This window comes from Microtus pennsylvanicus, chromosome 4, assembly GCF_037038515.1.
Source record: "Microtus pennsylvanicus isolate mMicPen1 chromosome 4, mMicPen1.hap1, whole genome shotgun sequence".
NCBI lineage: Eukaryota > Metazoa > Chordata > Mammalia > Rodentia > Cricetidae > Microtus > Microtus pennsylvanicus.
The window spans coordinates 127,203,726-127,226,102 of record NC_134582.1 but is presented as its reverse complement, the minus strand read 5'-3'; the positions used below and the strand labels follow the sequence as shown (position 1 = coordinate 127,226,102).

General features: G+C 40.2%; 1 protein-coding gene across 8 annotated transcripts in view; it reads left to right on the top strand.

The window, feature by feature from the left end:
* Window positions 1-773: 773 nt before the first annotated feature.
* Window positions 774-22,377, top strand: part of Upf2 (UPF2 regulator of nonsense mediated mRNA decay) — a 109,958-nt gene continuing 88,354 nt past the window's right edge. For 2 of the 8 annotated variants that reach the window (XM_075970419.1, XM_075970415.1), the window contains exons 1-5: window positions 1,410-1,571; window positions 8,089-8,465; window positions 10,860-11,639; window positions 15,030-15,190; window positions 16,702-16,896. In XM_075970419.1, coding sequence (XP_075826534.1) covers window positions 1,425-1,571; window positions 8,089-8,465; window positions 10,860-11,639; window positions 15,030-15,190; window positions 16,702-16,896 — 1,660 coding nt within the window. In that variant the 5' untranslated portion in view covers window positions 1,410-1,424. Of the gene's footprint in view, window positions 917-1,407; window positions 1,572-1,801; window positions 2,004-8,088; window positions 8,466-10,859; window positions 11,640-15,029; window positions 15,191-16,701; window positions 16,897-22,377 lie in introns of those variants that run through there. The other 6 variants (XM_075970417.1, XM_075970420.1, XM_075970416.1 and 3 more) reach the window with 6 other exon arrangements.

Sequence of the window (22,377 nt, the reverse complement as noted above, 5' to 3'; positions counted from 1 at the left end):
GAACCATGTAGGAAAAGTCTTGACTGAGTTTCATTCTAGTTTTTCAGGTCCAACACCCACAACTGATCCTGGAAAGCCCCCCACGAGACTTTCAGTCTAGTCTTATCCCTAAGACACCTCTATCTTCCTCACCAGCCATATTCTTTAGCTTCTCCAGTTTTCAACTTCTTTAATCTTCAATCTTTTCGGTATTAGTCCAATCAAACTTGGCCTCCTTGAACCTCTTCCTTACGATCACACCGGGAAACTCTGCCGAGAGGCGAGTGACCAAACTTGTCCCCGACAGCGCTCCGTAATAGTACTGTCCCACCACTCTCCTCCTCCTCCTCCTCTAGTTCCGCCCAGCCCCATTCCGGCCCCCTCCCTCCCCGCGCCACAGGAGAAGGATTTGCGCCTGCGCACCTCCAATTCAGGCGCTTTCCCTTTCCTGACGACCAATCCACTTCCCGCCTCCGGTCCTTGGACCGCTCCTCCCCTCTATCGAGGCCCAGGTTGGAGGCCCTGGTCGCAGTTGGCCTAGGCCATGCCTGTATATAAAAAAAAAGATGCACCTATCGGGAAATTCGAACGAGTCACAGAAGAGGATGGCATATGCTTGAAAAGTTGGTATATATTTATTACTTTCGAGTCAAAATGCGGGCTTGAATAAGACCCGAGCCCGGCAACGAGGGTCATTTTGGATTGGGCAATAGTGCGGGCAGCCTTCCCCTTTTCCTCCCCACCCTCCGCCCCGCCCCCCGGCAGCCCGGCCGCGTTGGTGAGTGGCGGGCGGGAGGGCCGACGGGCGGAGGGAGGAGGGGGAGCTGAGGGAAGGCGGGCCCTCGGCTGCGAGAGAGGTGGGGGGAGGGGAGGGGAGAGCCCGAGCGCTGGAGTTGGTGCTGGGAAACCCGGGGCTAATGTTGACAACAGGCTCTAGGTGAGTCCCGGGGAACCTCCTTCCCCTCCGCTCCAGCGCCGGGGAGGATCTGGCGCTGAGGGGTCCCGGCCTGGACTCCTATTCCCTGAGGGACCCGAGAGGCGACTCCGCACTCCAGCTGTCCGGGGGCGGCGAGCAGCGGAGGGACGAGCGGGTCGGACGTCGTTCTCCCGAGACCCCCTTTCCCGGAGGGGCTGCTCAATGTGGGGGGGTCTCTCGGCCGGGCCGGCCCGGGGCTGGCGTGAAGGGCGGCAGGAGAGATGCCTGCCCCACATGCCTGGGCCGGGCCTCGGGGCTGGAGGCGGGGGAGCCTGCTGTGGAGGGGGGAAGGTTTTCGGGGGCGTGGAGGAGTGCGGGGAGAGGCTGGGGCGAGCTCCGGACTCCGGAGGGGGGGGAGCGTGGACAAGGAAGTGGGACGGTGTAGAGGAGCCAGCCGAGCCCGAGAGGCTGCGGTGCTGAGGGAGTGTGGGGCGAGAAGTTGGGGTTAGGGCTAGGATGGCTCCCGGGAATGGGAGTTGCGGCCGGGAAGTGTGTCGGTGGTGGGACACTGAACCACAGCGGGGGTTTGTGGGAGATGTGTGTGCGGGGAAGAGGCTCGGGGTGGATCTGCGGATGGTGGCAGTGGGGTTGTTTGGATTTACTTCCTTTTAACCAGGTAGGTTGGTTGATTCTTCGCCTCTTCCCTGAGGCTCTCAGTACTCTCTTAGTAGTACTGTTGAACTTAGGGGGCGATCACATGATGTTTGATCTCTGGTGAACCAAGCAGCTTACAGGTTTGGGGGTACGCATGGTAGCTAGACTAGCTCTACTCTCTCAAAAAACTTAAATGTACTGACTGACACATTAGACGAAAGTAAGAGTTACTGACCCTTCTCGTTTGTCACAGTTTTTAGGTGGTCATAAAAGTCGCACACAACATCAGGAAAGCCATTTTTGTGCTGTGGTGAAATTTTTGAAAATTTTGAATGAGTCTCATATATATATATCTATATAAGGACTTTGTAAAAGAATAAAGTTAGAGACTGGAAGATATCTCTGTGCTGCTCTACCGTTAGAACATTTTGAGTTCAAAACACAGGCTTGAAAGGTAAACCAGCATTCTCTTACTCTGTAGTATTTTCAGAGCAGTCTAATTGTGATTTCATACATAGACCATATGGTACTTAGCAAATTACAGCTTTATTAGGGAAACACCTCCGTTCTCTGTCCTGCACACTGCACTGGGATCTGTTTTACTAGTAAAATCGTTTTTACTTACTTTTGGAAGTTTAGAGTATATTTAGAAAACCAAGTAAAATAATACAGACCGAGTGCCAGGGCATTCTTTTGGGAGCTAGAAAGGTGGTTTTGTACCATGCTTTCCTTTTAAGGTTGTCTGAATGAAAGTGTATTCAGCAAAGTAGTTTGTAAGAGTTAATTGTATTTCAATTTCAAGAACACTAACCTTTATGTTCTTTATTTTTATGTAATAGTACATAGGAAATTTGGAAACACCTTAGGTTAATTATTTTCTGTTGTTAAAGTTTGAGTTATTAAAGTAAGAATTTAGTGTTATGTTAAGTATGAGCTCAGTTTAATTTTTTAAAGTTGGCAAAATGCAAATATGTACTTGTTGGATTCATGTTTCTAGTGTTTATTTGGTCTTTAAAAATCCTTTGCGTCTGTGAGTGTAGTGGGAGAGAGAGAACTGGGTGGCCACTAAAGCCAGTTGGGTAAACTTGGGCAGGTCACACGGCCTTCCAGCACTCAGTGTAAAAGCTAACAGTCCTGTCTGTAAGGCTCTATCATAGTGTAATGGCCTATTCAGGGTTAAGTGTGAAAGAGAATTGACACTTATTTAATGGCTTTCTTTACTGTGTTTAGTAACACCTTAAGATATGTAGCCATAACTCCATCTTATTGGCGAATAATTAGAATAAGCAGAGAAGTTAAGTTACCTGATTTCCATAGCTAGTAAGTTACAGAGTTGGCATGCAAATCTGATACTGACTTGAAAACCTGTTCTGTTCTCACAAGTTGCATTGTTGCCTGCACTTCTGGATACAAATTTGGTAGCTAAAATTTAGCTCTGAGACCAGCACTTAAAGATCTAGTTGGGAATCTGGTTTGTCATCCTCTGAAATAGGATTTGTCTCATTTGTCACTGACTTTTATCGTCTATTAGTGTAGTAGTTCTTTACAGTTTAGGTGAATATTGGAGAGTCATGAAAGTTTGGGACCCTGTTAAACTTATAAATGATGATCTTTCATGGATTTGTCAGATAAAAAGTGAGTTTGTTTATGCTATAGAAGAATTTAAGATTTAATTTGTAAGCAACACCTTAGCTATAAATTCTGATGTTCTTTTGTTGTCTGAGAATTGTATGTTCTTGTAATCTTTGAAATATCTTGTTGATACTTCAGTCATAAAATTCAATTTCCTAAAATTTTGTTGCATTTAATGACCAATACCCTTAAGTAAAATTGTGTTATTACCTTAGACATTATGTTGCCTCCGTACTTACAGCCAGTGTGTGCCAGTAAGGTAAAAACATGTAGCAAGTGCTTAACCATTATCAGACACCTACTGAGATTCACAATTCTATGACTTGTCATAGTCAAGTGTCTGTGATCAAGTCTTCCATTTCACAGGTTGGTACTCTCAGAGGGTTCACATTCCAGTTCTATCACCAGCTGTGAAGGCCTTGGTCAAGTTACTTGGTTAAGTCTCAGTTTACTCACTTATAAAATAGGGAAAACAATACCCACCTCATAAAGATTTTAGTATTGAGTGAGAAGGTACATAAAATGTTTAGTGTGATACCCGTGACTGGTTATTGGTGGTATACTGTTTGAAAGTTTATTTTATAGTGTGTTTTGAAAGTTTATTTTATACTGTGGCATTTTCACATTAACGGTGGGTATATACTGGAGAATAAAAAAGTGAAAGAAGGGAGCTGAAGGAGGTGAAGACTGACCACTAAGATATCTACAAACTTTCAGTATTCTGGTCTAGGTTGTCTTGCTGGTATAATGTTTTAGTGTGTTCAAGTAAATTCCTTATTTGTTTATACTTTATATTATTGCAAATGTTTTAGCTATTAACCTGGGGTTTGTTTGCTATAATTTAAATTCTATAGTTGAAAATATATAAGAATACTGTGTATATCCAAACTACTCACTAAGACACTAAGAAGTTTAAATAATTTTATACTTTGAAAATTAAATTGTGGTTTTCTTATATGTAACTTGTATATTATTTAGAAATTAAAACAAAAGGGTTACCTAATAAATTATATGAGGTAGCTAATTCTGGGTGGAGAAATGTATTTTTAGGAGACTCCTATGTTTTGGTGAGATATACAGGTTTTTTTCTTCCAGTATTTGTTGTTTCTAGTTAAGGGTGTGAGTTTGTTTAGTGTTGTTCAAATAGCACTTTTGATGGTGGAAGTGTTCAGTATCTATTAGGCATGGGGAACTGCGATGAAATGTGGTGGTCCTGAGGAACTGAATTACAGATTTTATGTTTAAGTGACTTAGTGCTGTGGGTCCTCAGCCAGTGATACTTTTTTTCCTCAGGAGCATTTCTTAATACCTGGAGTCATTTTTGTTGTCATACTGAGGAGGGACTGTTGCATTACTAGATGGGAGGCGCAGCAGTGCTTAGCTGCTTCAGGGATATAGGATAACCTTTGAGTTTTACAAAGAGGCTGGGGATACAGCTCAGTGGACAGAAAGCCTGGGTTTCATTTCTATCACTGCTAAACAAACAAAAAACAAAAGAACACCAGGCCTATTCAAAATGGTAATAGTGCTGAGGTTTAGAGGCTCCTGGGCTACAGGCTACCTACCCTATTAACAAATATAGAACAGAATATACAGATATACTAATATATAATACATAATGTTTATAAAAATTGCCAGTACTAATGAGATTGTAAGCCTGGTCTAATTTGAGGTGATAAGTTTTTTTATTTTAAAAGTTTGAAGAGATTATAATAATGGGGTAAAATTTGTGAATCTTCTATTCTCTATCCATTGATTTGTAGGTAGCAAGAGTTTTTCCTTTGTACTTATTCTCTTGTGTAAACACATCCATGAATATTGTATAAACAGTAAAACAGTATCTTTCTCTCCTCCCTTGTATTTTGGGGGTGCTGAGGGTTGGACCAGGACATTGCTCATGCTAGATAGTATTCCCTTCTTTCAGCTATGATCACAGCAAAAGAGACAAACTTGCTTGCTTGTTTAATTATGCCAAGGATCGAATTCAGAGCCTAAAGTGTGCTTAGCACTCTTCTACTGAGCTGCATCTCCAATGTTCAAGTTTTTTATTTCTTTAAAAGCTTAAAATATTATTTACTTATTTATTTAGTGTATGTGGAGGTCAGATGCCAACTTGTAAGAATTGGGTCTCTCCTTCCACCATGTAGGTTCCTGGAATGGTCAGACTTGGTAGCAAATACCTTTACCCAATGAGCCACCTTGCCAACCTATCTTTTTTTTTTTTTTTTAAAGTTAGGGACTTAACCGTATAGTGAAAGCTGATGTGCAATTCACTATATAACATTAGCAGACCTCTCTTTTTTATATACATATTTTATGGATATTTATTGAGCTCTACATTTTTCTCTGCTCCCTTCCCTTCCTCTCCCCACCCCCCATTCAGTCCTCCCCCAAGGTCCCCATGCTCCCAATTTACTCAGGAGATCTTGTCTTTTTCTACTTTCTACTTCCCATGTAGATTAGATCTATGGAAGTCTCTCTTAGTGTCCTCATTGTTGTCTAAATTCTCTGGGATTGTGGTTTTTAGGTTGGCTTTCTTTGCTTTATGTTTAAAAACAACCTATGAGTGAGTACATGTGATAATTGTCTTTCTGTGTCTGGGTTACCTCACTCAAAATAATGTTTTCTAGCTCCATCCATTTTCCTGCAAAATTCAAGAGCCGTGTAGTACTCCATTGTGTAGCTGTGCCACCTTTTTCTTATCCATTCTTCAGTCGAGGGGCATTTAGGTTGTTTCCAGGTACTGGCTATGACAAAGCTGCTATGAACATAGTTGGGCACATGTCCTTGTGGCACAATTGAGCATCCTTAGGATATATACCCCAAAGTGGTATTACTGGGTCTTGAGGAAGGTTGTTTCCTAATTTTCTGAGAAATCGCCACAATGACATCCAAAGGGGTTGTACCAGCTGGCATTCCCACCAGCAATGCACAAGTGTTCCTTTTTCCCCACAACCTCTCCAGCATACGTTTTTGATCTTGGCCATTCTTTCAGGTGTAAGATGGGATCTCAGAGTTGTTTTGATTTGCATTTCTCTGGTGACTAAGGATGTTGAACATTTCCTTAAATGTCTTTCAGCGATTTTAGATTCCTCTGTTGAGAGTTCTCTGTTTAGGTCTGTACTCCATTTTTTATTGGATTATGTGTTCTTTTGGTGTCCAGTTTCTTGAGTTCTTTGTATATTTTGGAGCTCAGACCTCTCTGTCTGATGTGGGGTTAGTGAAGATCTTTTCCTATTCTGTAGGCTGTCGTTTTGTCTTGTTGTCTGTGTCCTTTGCTTTACAGAAGCTTTTCAGTTTCAGGAGGTCCCATTTATTAATTGTTTCTCTTAGTGTCTGTGCTGCTGGGGTTCTATTTAGGAAGTGGTCCCCTGTTCTTTCTTTTTTTAAAAAAAATTTTTATGATTTATTTATCTTTATTTTATGTGCATTGGTGTGAAGGTGTCATATCCCCTGGAACTGGATTTTCAGACAGTTGTGAACTGCCATGTGGGTGCTGGGAATTGAACCTGGGTCCTCTGAAAGAGCAGTCACTGCTCTTAACCGCTGAGCCATTTCTCCAGCCCCTCAAGTTTACTTTCCATTTTGTCTTCTATAAGGTTCAGTGGGGCTGGCTTTATGTTGAGGTTTTTACTGCTTTTGGACTTGAGTTTTGTGCATGGTGATAAATATGGGTCTATTTTCATTCTTCTGCAAGTTGATAATCTAGTTATGCCAGCACCACGTGTTAAATATGCTTTCTTTTTTCCATTTGATATTTTTTGTTTCTTTATCAAAGATTAGGTGTTTGAAGATGTGTGGATTGATATACGGGTTTTCTATTCGGTTCCATTGGTCCTCCTGTCTGTTCTTATGCCAATACCAGGCTGTTTTTAGTACTGTAGCTCTGTAGTAGAGTTTGAAGTCAGGGATTGTGATGCCTCCAGATGTTCTTTTATTGCTCAGGATGTTTTGGCTATCCTGTGTTTTTTGCTTTTCCATAAGAAGTTGAGTACTGTTCTTTCGAGGTCTTTGAAGAATTTTGCTGGGATTTTGATGGGCATTGCACTGAAACACTAGCGGACCTCTTAACTCAGGGCAGTTTTCTGCCTTGGCCTCCTGGGTATTGCTCTTAACACATTTAAAAAACTTGGGTTAGCTAGGTGGGGCTTCTTGCTTTTAATCCTAGCTCTCTGGAAGCAGAGACCGGCCGATCTCTTTGAGTTCTAGGCAAGCCTGGACTACAAGAGTTAGTTCCAGGACAGCAAGGCTTTACAGAGAAACCTTGTCTCAAAAAATCAATAAAAGAAGAAAAGGAACAAAACCCCGGGGGTGGGGGGTGGGGTGGGGGTTAAAACTTACTCATGATGTTTCCAGTTGCAGTGCTGAATTATTTTGGAGTTGGAGCTAGATGTTTTTAGAAGTTCCAAATGCTGTGCTACAACTCTTTTGTTATGCTTTAGTTTTTGAGACTTGGTCTCTAGAGTCCTGGTTGTCCTGGAACTTGTATACCGAGCAGCCTAAAATTCAGGGAGATCTCTCAGCCTCTGCCTCCCAAGTGCTGAGATAAAAGTGTATACCACCATGCCTGATCCACTTTTATGCTTGAATATTTTCTTAGAGAGTAAAAACCAAACCAAACCAAAGTCCTTAGATATAGGAGTAACTAATAATGATAAAACATGGAATGTAACCAACAGTTTTTTTAGTGGTGCTGGAGATCAAAGTTTTGTGCATGCTAGGCAAGGTCTTTACCACCAATACACCCTAGTCCCTAAGACATTATTTTTCATCACAGCAATATTAGTTTGAATGCACTTTAAAATTTTATAGTTGCCAAGATTCATATGTTTTGTTGGAAATATAATGTCCTGTCATTAAATAAAAGCCATTCTGCCCACAGTACTGACATTCTTTTATTCCTACAGATTGTCCTGGGTCACATAATGCCAGCTGAGCGTAAAAAGTCAGCAAGTATGGAAGAAAAAGACTCTTTACTAAACAATAAGGAGAAAGACTGCAGTGAAAGGCGGCCAATGAGCAGCAAGGAGAAACCAAAAGACGATCTCAAGATCCCTGCCAAGAAGGAGGTCAGTAAAATCCCTGAAGACAAAAAGAAGAAACTTGAAGAAGATAAGAGAAAAAAGGAAGACAAGGAACGTAAGAAAAAAGAGGAAGAAAAGGCAAAGGCAGAAGAAGAATTAAAGAAGAAGGAGGAGGAAGAAAAGAAGAAACACGAAGAAGAGCGAAAAAAGCAGGAAGAGCAGGCCAAACGGCAACAAGAAGAAGCAGCTGCTCAGCTGAAGTAAGAAACCTTAGTTATAGTGTGAAGGAGTGAGAGTAGATGATTGTTTCAGAAAAAATGCTGCCTGCAACTTCTTGAGGTTTGGGAGGATGTTAACTTGTTTTATTAGTTCTCCCAATCAAGGGCATGTTTGAGGTGCTTTAAGTGTTGCAGTCTTTAATGTTTATGAGATCTAGGGTGATCTGAGTTTTGTTTGTAAAAGCTTTTTTTTTTGTTTTTTGTTTTTTGAGACAGGGTTTCTCTGTGGTTTTGGAGCCTGTCCTGGAACTAGCTCTTGTAGACCAGGCTGGTCTCGAACTCACAGAGATCCTCCTGCCTCTGCCTCCCGAGTGCTGGGATTAAAGGCGTGCGCCACCACCGCCCGGCTTGTAAAAGCTTTTATCATAGTCATAAAACTTCCCCCTGTCCCCTCAGTGAACCTTCTACATAGTGACAAGTACTCTTCAACTAAGAAGCATTTTGCAATACACTTTACAAACTCTCAGTCTCTCATTTATTATATATACACATACACACACACACACACACACACACACATATATATAAACTATTTTTTAATGTGCTTATGTGAGTGTATATATCATGTGTGCAAGTGACCCAGGAGGCCAGAAGAGGGTATCAAAACTCTTGGAGCTGTGCTTACAGGTTATGTATGGGTCCTAGGAACCAAACTTGGTCCTCTGGGAGAATGGCAAGTTCTCTTAACCGCCAGTCTCAGTCTCTTCCTTACTGCTTAATTCTTTGTGTGTGTGGTTTTGTTGTTGTTGTTGTTTTGTTTTGTTTTTTTGAGACAGGGTTTCTCTGTAGCTTTGGAGCCTGTCCTGGAATTAGAACTTGTAGACCAGGCTGGCCTCGAACTCATAGAGATCCATCTGCCTCTGCCTCCTGAGTGCTGAGATTAAAGGCGTGCGCTACATCACCTGGCTTTCAGTCTCTCTCTTTTTAATGAGAAGTTTGGAAGGCAGGAATATCCACAACCATAATTCTTAAGAATTTCTTGCTTATTTATTTTCTTCCAAAACTAATTTTTAATCAGACTCAGTTGTCAGGCTTGTATAGTAAGTACTTTTACCTGCTGACCCATCTAGCTGAAGTTGTAATTGGTAAACATACTTGATTTCACAAGTTTACCAAGTAAACTTTGATGTTTATGAGAGGAGATAGATATGGTCATGTTAGGATGAGTTGGTTTATTTTGTTTGGACATGTTAATTAGTATAGCCAAAAGGGGGCTTTTGATTGCAGTACTTTAGTAATTTGATAGCTGGACTGTGGTAGTCAGTCTCAGAGGGAGGAAATGGTAAAATAAGGGAATAGAATTTATAAGGGAATAGACCTTGGTGGCTAACTTTAGGAATGTAATCTAATGGTTTAGTATGTAGAGGGAATGGGAGAGAAAGGTAAGGAAAAAACTGGTGGTACCATATTTGCCTTGCTCCTTAAGTTATGTTTTTTTTTCTTTTTATTGATGTTCATTTAAAAAGTTTGGATTTTATTTTTATTTTATTTATATGAGTACTTGCCAACTTGTATGTCTGTATACCACATGCATGCAGTGTCTTTGGAAGCCTGAAGAGAGCAGCAAATCAGGGACTGACATTCCAAATTGTTGTGAGCTGCCATATGGGTCCTGGGAATTGAGCCTAGGTCCTCTGGAAGACTAGACTAGCCAGTGCTTCTAGCAATTCTTAACAATTCATATAATTGTTTTATATAAATATATATTTATTTAAATATATTTTATAATGGTTGTTCCCCCCGCCCCACAGGGTTTCTCTGTAGCTTTGAGCCTGTCCTGGAACTAGCTCTTGTAGACCAGGCTGGCCTCTAACTCACAGAGATCCGCCTGCCTCTGCCTCCCAGTGCTGGGATTAAAGGTGTGAGCCACCACCACCCAGCTATAATGGTTGTTCTTTAACGGAAATGTTTCTTGTATGAATGTTTTTCTGTTTGCCTAGTGCTTCTGTTAAATATTTGATATTATTCCCAGGCATATCACTTTATATTTTACATATTGAGCGTTATGTCTTAATCAGTTGAACTTATAAATTGGCGGAATGATTAACAATTTGGATTAGTTTAAAATCCTACCACAGTAGGTGTCAAGATTTACTGTGCTATTATTACATTGTCATTAACAAGATACCTTTGAAAATAATGAAAGAGGTGGTGCATGCAGCTCCATAGTACAATACTTGCCCAGCATACTTAAGGTCTAAGGTTCTGCAGTTCCACAGGACAAAAAAATAAAGTAGTGGAAGGTCTTTTTTGCACCTTTTTACATCTTGGATTCTTATACTTAGATCATAGTTTTTCATTGGCTTTTACTCTTAAGTGATTTATAAATGATGCTCCAAAATGTGTATTTTTATTTGTGTTTTGTCTTCTACATAGAGAGAAAGAAGAATCCCTTCAGCTTCATCAGGAAGCTTGGGAACGGCATCAGTTACGAAAGGAACTCCGCAGTAAGAACCAAAATGCTCCAGACAACCGACCAGAGGAAAACTTCTTTAGCCGCCTAGATTCGAGCTTAAAGAAAAATACTGCTTTTGTCAAGAAACTAAAAACAATTACGGAACAACAGAGAGACTCCTTGTCTCATGATTTTAATGGCCTGAATTTAAGCAAATATATTGCAGAAGCTGTAGCTTCTATTGTGGAAGCAAAACTAAAAATCTCTGATGTGAACTGTGCTGTGCACCTCTGCTCTCTCTTTCACCAGCGGTATGCTGACTTTGCGCCCTCACTTCTGCAGGTGTGGAAAAAGCATTTTGAAGCAAGGAAAGAGGAGAAAATGCCTAACATTACCAAGCTAAGAACTGACTTGCGTTTCATTGCAGAATTGACAATAGTGGGAATTTTCACTGACAAGGAAGGTCTTTCCTTGATCTATGAACAGCTAAAAAGTATTATTAATGCTGATCGAGAATCCCACACTCATGTTTCTGTGGTGATTAGCTTCTGTCGTCATTGTGGAGATGATATTGCTGGACTCATACCAAGGAAAGTCAAGAGTGCTGCAGAGAAGTTTAATTTGAACTTTCCTCCTAGTGAGATAATTAGTCCTGAAAAGCAACAGCCTTTCCAGAATCTTTTAAAAGAGTACTTTACGTCTTTGACCAAACACCTGAAAAGGGACCACAGGGAGCTTCAGAATACTGAGAGGCAAAACAGGTGATTTTCAAATGTTTCTCAGAATTGAGAATTTATTGTGGAGTTCATACTTAAAATGTTTAAAGTCTTTATGCCACTGATAGAACTTATGGAAAAGGTCTTCTTAGAGGTGATTTTTTAGTATTCCAGGGAACTTTCAACAGTATCATAGTCGTAAGTACTCGCGTGTAAATTTGACTCTTGGATTAGATTTTATTTCTGATTTCAGAAGAAACCTGGCAAAAAGTTGGTAATTTTTGCTTTGTTGATATGTTTTCTTCCTGTGAGGTGTGTGTATGTGTGTGTGTATGTATATCTGTATATCTCTATACATATATATTATAGATAGATAGAGATATACATATATATCAAAACAAAAAACTCATTAATGTAAATTTTCTGTTTGTCACTTTAACTGACCTGCCACTGTTTTTCTGTTTTAGTGTGTCTCCTAACAGGTTTGCTTTCATTGTTTTATATTTTAAGTCATTAATGTCACTGCTACCACTTGCTCTTGTAAAGAAAATGAGTCAGTCATTCGTTGGCAGTGATTTTTGAGAGACAGTGTATGAAGTTAGCTGTGAAAAGAGTTGCTGGATAAGTTTTAAAGTGCTTTGATGGACTCTTTGTGAGGGCTGTTATTTACAGTTTGAAACAAGTCATGTATCTGTGATCATTGGTAAAATGACCCTTTAAGAACCAATTAAATTATATGCTTAGGAGTCTAGAATTTCTATTGATCAACAACTAATGAGGAGGCATATTTTTGTCTGTCCTGATCTGCAGTGGGGGAGAAATGGTGTAAGTAATTACCCCTGGAAGATGCTTGATTTAACCAGAAAGACAAATGATTGTGTATGACAGTAGTACAGGTTCAGGTTGATGTTAGACTATGTAAGAAATCCTAGTAACCAAAGGTCACTCAGATGAGAAATAGACTCTCTGTGCAACATAACAAAATCACATCCCAAAGAAAAAAGTAAAATGGAAACAATTACCATTCTAGTTTATGCTTTTGAATGTTATTTATCACATATTTAAGTTTCTTAATTATGATTTGCATAATGCTTTGTTATTCTTATCCTACCTAATATATTGCAACTGACTTTGTAAATATAACAATTGTTGAGTTTTATTGACTTCTTCATGGTTTTATTGGTTTCTTTATAGTTTATGCATTTAGTTTTAGCCTTTTAGCATCCTAGTAGAGAGAAACTACAGTGATTTAATGCCAGAATGAGCCATGTGTCTCTGATTCCTGACTTCAATTGCACATTTTATGATTGCTTTCTTTTTTCAGGACAACTATCTTCAATTCTACACTCTTTAATCATCTTCAAACACTCTCACTATCTATCCTTCGGACATTCATTTTTGATTCATTCTTTTCTGTGATCAAAATTGCTTTTTTTTTAACCGTCTTGTCATTTGTCTTTTTTTTTAAGCTGTCTTGTCATTTGTCTTTTTTTTTTAAGCTGTCTTGTCATTTGTCTTTTTTTTTTTAATGTATTTAATGTGCACTGGTGTTTTGCCATTCTATACTTTGTGTGAGGGTTTCGGGTTCCTGGCACTGAAGGTCCAAACAGTTGTGAGCTGCATGTGGTTGCTGGGAATTGAATTCAGGACCTCTGGAAGAGCTGCCAGTGCTCTTAACCACTGAGCCATCTCTTCAGCCCCTTGTCTTTTGTTAGGCCTTTTTTACACTGAAGCCTGATTCTCAAGTGGACTGGTTTTTGTTTTGTTTTTGAGACAGTGTCTCACTAGGTAGTCTTGACTGGCTTCAAGCTTGCTATGTGTAGATCAGACTGGCCTTGAACACATAGAGATCACTGGTCTCATTCTCCTAGTGCTGGGACTAAAGGTGTGCACTACTACACTTGGTTCATATGATCTACTCTTAAGGTAGTTCTTTACTTTGACCTGGTTAGTGCAGTGATTTTTACCCTGAATACATATTTGCTGAACTCTTTAGTTTTTAAGGTGTTATCTCACTGCTTAATTTAGATTTATTTAGATGATTTAATATGCTAATTAACTCAATGATTTTGCAAATGATTTTATGTGTGTTATTAAGTGCTCAGTTTAGTAAATGGGTTGCTTGTTTTGTGTAGCCCTGGCTGTCCTGGAATTAGCTCTTTAGATGAGACTTGCCTTGATCTCATAGAAATCCTCTTGTCGCCGGGCGGTGGTGGCGCACGCCTTTAATCCCAGCACTCGGGAGGCAGAGGCAGGCGGATCTCTGTGAGTTCGAGACCAGCCTGGTCTACAAGAGCTAGTTCCAGGACAGGCTCCAAAACCACAGAGAAACTCTGTCTCGAAAAACCAAAAAAAAAAAAAAAAAAAAAAAAAGAAATCCTCTTGTCTTTGCTTTCCAAGTGCTGAGATTAAAGGCATGTGCCACTAAGGCCCAGCAGTAAATGGGTTCTTCTCTACTGGTCCACCTATAGTCAGAAACTTAACTGCCTTGATAACAGAACTGGGTTTTTTGGGGGGGGAGGTAGCTCTGTCTGACTGGGAACTCGCTCTGTAGACCAGGCTGGCCTTCCTCTGCCTCCCAAGTGTTGGGATTAAAGGCATATGCCGCCACTGCCCAGCAATAACAGAACTGTTAATCTATAGTTTTAGAGTTTACTTCCAGGGTAGATTGACATTAACATCATGGAAGTCATTTGTCCCAGCATACTTTGTTTACTTAGAGATGCAGTAATTCAGGGATGTGAAACCCCACCATCACCACCACCACCTGGAGATCCACCTGCCTCTGCCTCCCAAGAGCTGGGATTAAAGGTGTGTCTCACCACTTCCTTGCTGGATGTGAAAATCTTAATAGAAAATATTTGACATCTGGCTTAGTAAGTTACTTAGGGCTCAAGATAACTTTCATTTGCTAATTAACTTCAATAGTGACGATACAGATAACCCCAAGGAAAAAATTAATTTGGGAAATGGATTAGTGAAGAATCCCTTTCTTCTGAAAGGGCTTATTACAATGCACTTCAAAAGTAATCAGTTTTTAAAAGTTTCTTTTTATAACATGTTGCTTTTGAAAACCAGTTAGTGATTTGGAATAAATATTTTTGGTTAACCGTTTGCTAAAGAGTTTCGTCCTTGTAACAGAATACTAAATATTTTGTTAATTAGTAAAGTTAAATATTATGGTAATTCTGAATATATACTTTTTAATCTTTGAGTAAACTTAATTGCTTGGGTGGGCTTATTTTTTTTGGTGTTTTTCTTGTTATTATTGTATTTTAGTTTTTATATATAGCCAGAGAATGTGAGATAAAAAAGAATAAGTTAGCAAAGAACATTATGTTAAATTTCTGTGGTAAGATCAAATTTTATGGACCATTTCCCATGATCATGTCTGCTTTGACAAGCTTATCAGATTATTTCATCATTTGTTTATAGGCGTATTCTGCATTCTAAAGGCGAGCTAAGTGAAGATAGGCATAAACAGTATGAGGAATTTGCTATGTCTTACCAGAAGCTGCTGGCAAATTCTCAGTCCTTAGCAGACCTTTTGGATGAAAATATGCCAGATCTTCCTCAGGACAAACCAACACCAGAAGGTAAAATATAACCCAGTGTGTGTGTGTGTGTGTGTGTGTGTGTGTGTGTGTGTGAGAGAGAGAGAGAGAGAGAGAGAGAGAGAGAGAGAGAGAGAGAGAGAGAGAGAGAGAGGGGAGAGAGAGAACACAACTTTGTGGAGTTCTCTGCTTTCACTGTATGGGTTCTTGAGATTGAGCTCATGTCCTCAAGCTTGGCAGCAATATATTTGCCTATTCAGTCATCTTGCCAGGGCACAGTATCCTCTCTCAGGCACCACTTCCACATCTGTTACACATAGCATACATGCAGGCAAAACATATACATAAAATAAATATAAAATTTGTATAGCCCTCAGAGATCCACCTCCTCTTCCTCCTGAGCACTTACATTAAAGACATGTACTTCAGTGCCAGGCTACCTTAATTTTTTAAGATGGTTTCTTGTTGGGCCTGAGCCCTTACTGATTTGGTTAGGATTACAGGTGTGTACCATCACACTAAACTTTGGTCACATGCTGCCATGTGGGTAAAAGTACTTGCGTCACAAGCCTGGTAGCCTGAATATTAGAAGAGTCCGTATTTTCAAGATGACAGCTCATAAATCTACCTTAAAAGTCAAAGCAACAAATATATATATATGGACTTTTTTACAAAATACATATGATTCTAGATGTTTCTATGGAAATATGCTTCTCAGAATCCCATGGAACTAGGAGAAAACTGACTTTTGGAAATTGTCTTCTGGCCTCGAACACACATTTGCCCACATACACACATAACATGTAATAATTATTATTTTAAAAAAAATGCACCTCGCAGTGGTGGCGCACACCTTTAGTCCCAGCACTCCTGAGGAAGAGGCAGGCGGATTTGAGTTTTCTGAGTTTGAGGCCAATCTGGTCCACAGAGCAAGTTCTAGGACAGCCAGAGCTGTTGTATAGAGAAACTGTGTCTCAAAAAAGCAAAACAAAACAAAAAAGAAAGAAGGAAGGAAGGAAGAAAGAAAAGATAGATAGATTGATCGATCATCACTGGCTGGAAAGATGGCTTAGCAGTTAATTAAGAACACTTACTGTTCTTTGAAAAGACAGAGGTTTGGTGCCCAGCCCCTACATTCAACATTTATAACTCCAGTTCCAGGGAATCCAGTAAACTCAAACAGACACACACTTATGCATACACATAATAAGAATAAATAAAAATTTAAAAAGCCAGACATATTGGCACTAGCCTTTAATCCAACATTCAGGAGGCAGATGCAGATGAATCTCTGAGTTCAAGACTAGCCTGGTCTGCAGAGTGAACTACAGGAAAGCTGGGGATACACAGAAAAACCCTGTCTCAAAAAACAAAACAACAACAAAAAAAGTTATCACATGTAATTTCAAGTGCTTCTTTGTTTAAAGAAATTCTAGTCAGTTGAAACAGTAGAGGTTTGGTAGCTACAAAATTGAAAATAAAAAGTAAAGTGCTATGTTTACCATGCTATTTCTGAAATAGTGTTATCTGCTCATGTTTTATTTTATTTGTAGAGCATGGACCTGGAATAGATATATTTACACCTGGTAAACCTGGAGAATATGACTTAGAAGGTGGTATATGGGAAGATGAAGATGCTCGGAATTTTTATGAAAACCTCATTGATTTGAAAGCATTTGTTCCAGCCATTTTGTTTAAAGATAATGAAAAAAGTCAGAACAAAGATGCTAACAAAGATGATTCCAAAGGTAAATTATTTTTTCCAATGTTATTTATATTATTGTTGTGCATATTTAATATGTGTCAAGGGTTGGTGGTAGTGCATGGAGATCAGAGGAGAACTTTACAGTTAGTTCTCTCTGTCTTCATGTGGATTCCAGGGATTTCAGGCTTGCAGGGCACGTGCTTTACCCACTTAGCCATCTACCCTCCTTCCAAAGGCAAACTCTCAAGGAAACACCTAAAATTCCATATGATGGAAAAGAGCTTCAGAATGGTATATGTTTAAAAGCAAACACTGGCGTGTGAGCATCAGATTAAATGCATGAAGTAATAATGAGGAACAGCATTAGAAGGTGATGGTTACCATGTTTGGGTTGGTGTGCAGGCTCAAGGTGACATATGAAAAGTTAGAGGAGGACATTTTGTGTCCTCTTTTGTTACTTTCCATGTCACTACCTGTAAACAGGGTCTCTTGGTTTTTCAAGACAGATCTCTTTTTGTAACAGTCCTGGCCATTTGGAACTTGCTCCATAGACCAGGCTGGTTTTGAATTTACAGAGATCTGCCTGCTCCTGCCTCAGGAGTGTTGGGATTAAAGGCGTGGCACACCACCACCTAGTTTAGATAGGGTCTCCTACTGAATTTAAAACTGAACTGACAATCAGCAAGCCCTCCTATCTCTACTCCACATCATTATCCTGTGTGTGTCCCCTCTACACCCATAGTGTGGAAGTTAGTGGTTTAAGTGTCCAAGTTTGTGTACTTTATGTGGATGCTGGCTATTAGAACTCATGTTTGTACAAGTGCTCTTACCCATGGAGCTATCTTCATAGCCACTGACCATCTTTTCTAGAGCCAGTATCTTCACACTATTTTGAATTGATTTGGAAGTGTTTATTTTTTTTTTTTATGTATTTTTTTTATTGATAAAAGGAGAATAAAGAAAAGAAAGAAAAAAAACAAATTTCCACCTCCTCCCAGCCTCCCATTTCCCTCCCCCTCCTCCCATTCTTCTCCCCCTCCTCCCACCCCTCTCCCCTTCCCCCCACTTTTCTCCCCCTCCCTCTCCAGTCCAAAGAGCAGTCAGGGTTCCCTGCCCTGTGGTAAGTCCTAGGTCCTCCCCCCTCTGTCCATATCTAGGAAGGTGAACATCCAAACTGGCTATGTTCCCACCAAGCCAGCACATTGCGTTGGATCAAAACCGCGTGCCACTGTCCTTGGCGTCTCATCAGCCTCTTTGTTCGTCATGTTCAGAGAGTCCAGTTTTATCCCATGCTTTTTTTGGTAACAGTCCAGCTGGCCTTGGTGAGCTCCCAGTAGATCAGCTCCACTGTCTCAGTGGGTGGGTGCACCCCTCGTGGTTCCGACTTCTTTGCTCATGTTCTCCCTCCTTCTGCTCTTCCTTGGGACCTTGTGAGCTCTATCCAGTGTTCCAGTGTGGGTCTCTGTCTCTATCTCCATCCATCGCCAGATGAAAGTTCTAGGATGATATGCATGATATTCGTCAGTATTGCTCAAGGATAGGGTCATTTCAGGTTCCCTATCCTCAGCTGCCCAAGGAGCTAACTGGGGGCCTCAGCTTGGGCACCTGGGAGCCCCTCTAGGGTCAAGTCTCCTGCCCTTCCTAAAGTGGGTCCTTTAACTAAGAAATGGGGTTCCGTGCTCCCCTATCCAACTTTCCTTTATCCCGATCCTCCTGTTTCCCCAAGTCCCCCCTCCTTTCCTTCTACCTTTTCTCTCCCCATCTCCCCTTACCCCCATCCCACCCCACCCCCAACATCCCCCTTTTCTCCCCGGCAATTTTGTATACTTCCCTTATCCAAGAGGATAATTATATGTTTTTCCTTGGGTTCACCTTCTTACTTAGCTTCTTTAGATTCGCCTATTGTAGACTCCGTGGCCCCTATTTATGGCTAGAAACCAATTATGAGTGAGTACATCCCATGTTCGTCTTTTTGGGTCTGGGATACCTCACTCAGGATAGTGTTTTCTATTTCCATCCATTTGCATGCAAAATTTGAGAAGTCATTGTTTTTTACCGCAGCGTAGTACTCTAATGTGTATATATTCCATACTTTCTTCATCCATTCTTCCATTGAAGGGCATTTAGGTTGTTTCCAGGTTCTGGCTATTACAAATAATACTGCTATGAACATAGTTGAACAAATGCTTTTGACATATGATAGAGCATCTCTTGGGTAAATTCCCAAGAGTGGTATTGCTGGGTCGAGGGGTAGGTTGATCCCGAATTTCCTGAGAAACCAAAACACTGACTTCCACAGTGGTTGCACAAGATTGCATTCCCACCAGCAATGGATGAGTGTACCCCTTCCTCCACAGCCTCTCCAGCAAAGGCTATCCTTGGTGTTTTTGACTTTAGCCATTCTGATAGGTGTAAGATGATATCTCAAAGTTGTTTTGATTTGCATTTCCCTGATCGCTAAGGAGGTTGAGCATGACCTTAAGTGTCTTTTGGCCATTTGAACTTCTTCTGTTGAGAATTCTCTGTTCAGTTCAGTGCCCCATTTTTTAATTGGGTTAATTAGCCTTTTAAAGTCTAGTTTCTTGAGTTCTCTATATATTTTGGAGATCAGACCTTTGTCTGTTGTGGGGTTGGTGAAGATCTTCTCCCAGTCAGTAGGTTGCCTTTGTGTCTTAGTGACAGTGTCCTTTGCTTTACAGAAGCTTCTCAGTTTTAGTAGGTCCCATTTATTCAATGTTGCCCTTAATGTCTGTGCTTCTGGGGTTATACCTAAGAAGCGATCACCTGTGCCCATCTGTTGTAGGGTATTTCCCACTTTCTCTTCTATCAGGTTCAGTGTTATCGGGCTGATATTGAGGTCTTTAATCCATTTGGACTTGAGTTTTGTGCACGGTGATAGATATGGGTCTATTTTCATTCTTCTACAGGTTGACATCCAGTTGTGCCAGCACCATTTGTTGAAGATGCTTTCTTTCTTCCATTGTATACTTTTAGCTCCTTTATCGAAAATGAGGTGTTCATAGGTTTGTGGGATTAAATCCGGGTCTTCTATACGATTCCATTGGTCGACTTCTCTGTTTTTATGCCAGTACCACCCTGTTTTCATTACTGTAGCTCTGTAATAGAGTTTGAAGTCAGGGATGGTAATGCCTCCAGACAATCCTTTATTGTATAGGATTGTTTTGGCTATCCTGGGTTTTTTGTTTTTCCATATAAAGTTGATTATTGTCCTCTCCAGATCTGTGAAGAATTTTGATGGGATCTTGATGGGGATTGCATTGAATCTATAAATTGCCTTTGGTAGAATTGCCATTTTTACTATGTTGATCCTCCCAATCCAAGAGCAAGGGATGTCCATCCATTTTTTGGTATCCTCCTCAATTTCTTTCTTCAATGCCTTAAAGTTCTTATCAAATAGATCTTTCACTTCCTTGGTTAGATTTACCCCAAGATATTTTATGCTGTTTGTGGCTATCGTGAATGGAGAAGCTTCTCTGATTTCCCTCTCTGCTTCCCTATCCTTTGTGTATAAGAGGGCGACTGATTTTTTGGAGTTGATCTTGTATCCTGCCACATTACTAAAGCTGTTTATCAGCTGTAAAAGTTCTTTGGTGGAGTTTTGGGGGTCGCTTATGTACACTATCATATCATCTGCGAATAACGAAAGTTTAACTTCTTCCTTTCCAATTCGAATCCCCTTGATCCCATTATGTTGTCTTATTGCTATTGCTAGAACTTCCAGCACTATATTGAAGAGGTATGGTGAAAGTGGACAGCCTTGTCGTGTTCCTGAGTTAAGCGGGATGGCTTTGAGTTTCTCTCCGTTTAATTTGATGTTAGCTGTCGGTTTGCTGTATATAGCTTTTATTATATTTAGGTATGACCCTTGTATCCCTAATCTCTCCAAGACTTTTAACATAAATGGATGTTGAATTTTGTCAAATGCTTTTTCAGCATCTAATGAAATGATCATATGGTTTTTTTCTTTCAGTTTGTTCATATGCTGGATTACATTGATAGATTTTCGTATGTTGAACCAGCCCTGCATCTCAGGAATGAAGCCTACTTGATCATAATGTATAATTTTTCGGATGTGTTCTTGGATATTCGGTTTGCCAGTATTTTGTTGAGGATTTTTGCGTCGATATTCATGAGTGAGATCGGCCTGTAATTCTCTTTCCTGGTTGGGTCTTTGTGTGGTTTTGGTATCAGAGTAACTGTAGCTTCATAAAAGGAATTTGGTAGTGACCCTTCTGTTTCTATATTGTGGAATACATTGAGGAGAATAGGAATTAGGTCTTCTTGGAAGTTCTGGTAGAATTCCGCATTGAACCCATCTGGCCCTGGGCTTTTTTTGGTAGGGAGGTTTTTGATAACAGCTTCTAATTCTTCGCGACTTACAGGTCTGTTTAGATTGTTCACCTGGTCCTGGTTTAATTTTGGTAAATGGTATTTATCTAAAAAAGTGTCCATTTCTTTTACATTTTCCAGTTTAGTGGCATACAGGCTTTTGTAGTAAGATCTAATGACTCTCTGAATTTCCTCTGTGTTTGTGGTTATGTCCCCCTTTTCATTCCTGATCTTATTAATTTGCGTGTTCTCTCTCTGCCGTTTGATTAGTTTGGATAGGGGTTTATCAATCTTGTTGATTTTCTCCAGGAACCAGCTTTTTGTTTCATTGATTCTTTGGACTGTTTTCTGTGTTTCTATTTTGTTGATTTCAGCCCTCAGTTTGATTATTTCCAATCTTCTACTCCTCCTAGGTGAGTCTGCTTCTTTTTTTTCTAGAGCTTTCAGGTGAGCTGTTAAGTCTTCAATATGTGCTTTCTCTGTTTTCTTTAAGTGGGCACTTAGTGCGATGAACTTTCCTCTTAGCACTGCTTTCATAGTGTCCCATAAGTTTGAGTATGTTGTTTCTTTATTTTCATTGAATTCAAGGAAGACTTTAATTTCTTTCTTTATTTCTTCCTTAATCCAGGTATGGTTCAGTAGTTGACTGTTCAGTTTCCATGAGTTTGTAGGCTTTCTGGGGGTAGCATTGTTGTTGAATTCTAACTTTAATCCATGGTGATCTGATAAGACGCAGGTGGTTACTAAAATTTTTTTGTAACTGTGTAAGTTAGCTTTGCTACCGAGTATGTGGTCAATTTTCGAGAAGGTTCCATGAGCTGCAGAGAAGAAGGTATATTCTTTCCTGTTCGGGTGGAATAATCTATAGATGTCTGTTAAGTCCATTTGCTTCATTACCTCCATTAATTCTCTAATTTCTCTGTTAGGTTTCTGTTTGATTGACCTGTCCATTGGTGAGAGAGGAGTGTTGAAGTCTCCTACTATTAGTGTGTGTGGTTTGATGGCTGCCTTGAGTTTTAGTAATGTTTCTTTTACGTACGTGGGCGCTTTTATATTAGGGGCGTAGATATTCAGAATTGAGACTTCATCCTGATGAATTGTTCCTGTTATGAGTATAAAATGTCCCTCTCCATCTCTTCTGATTGATTTAAGTTTGAAGTCCACTTTGTTAGAA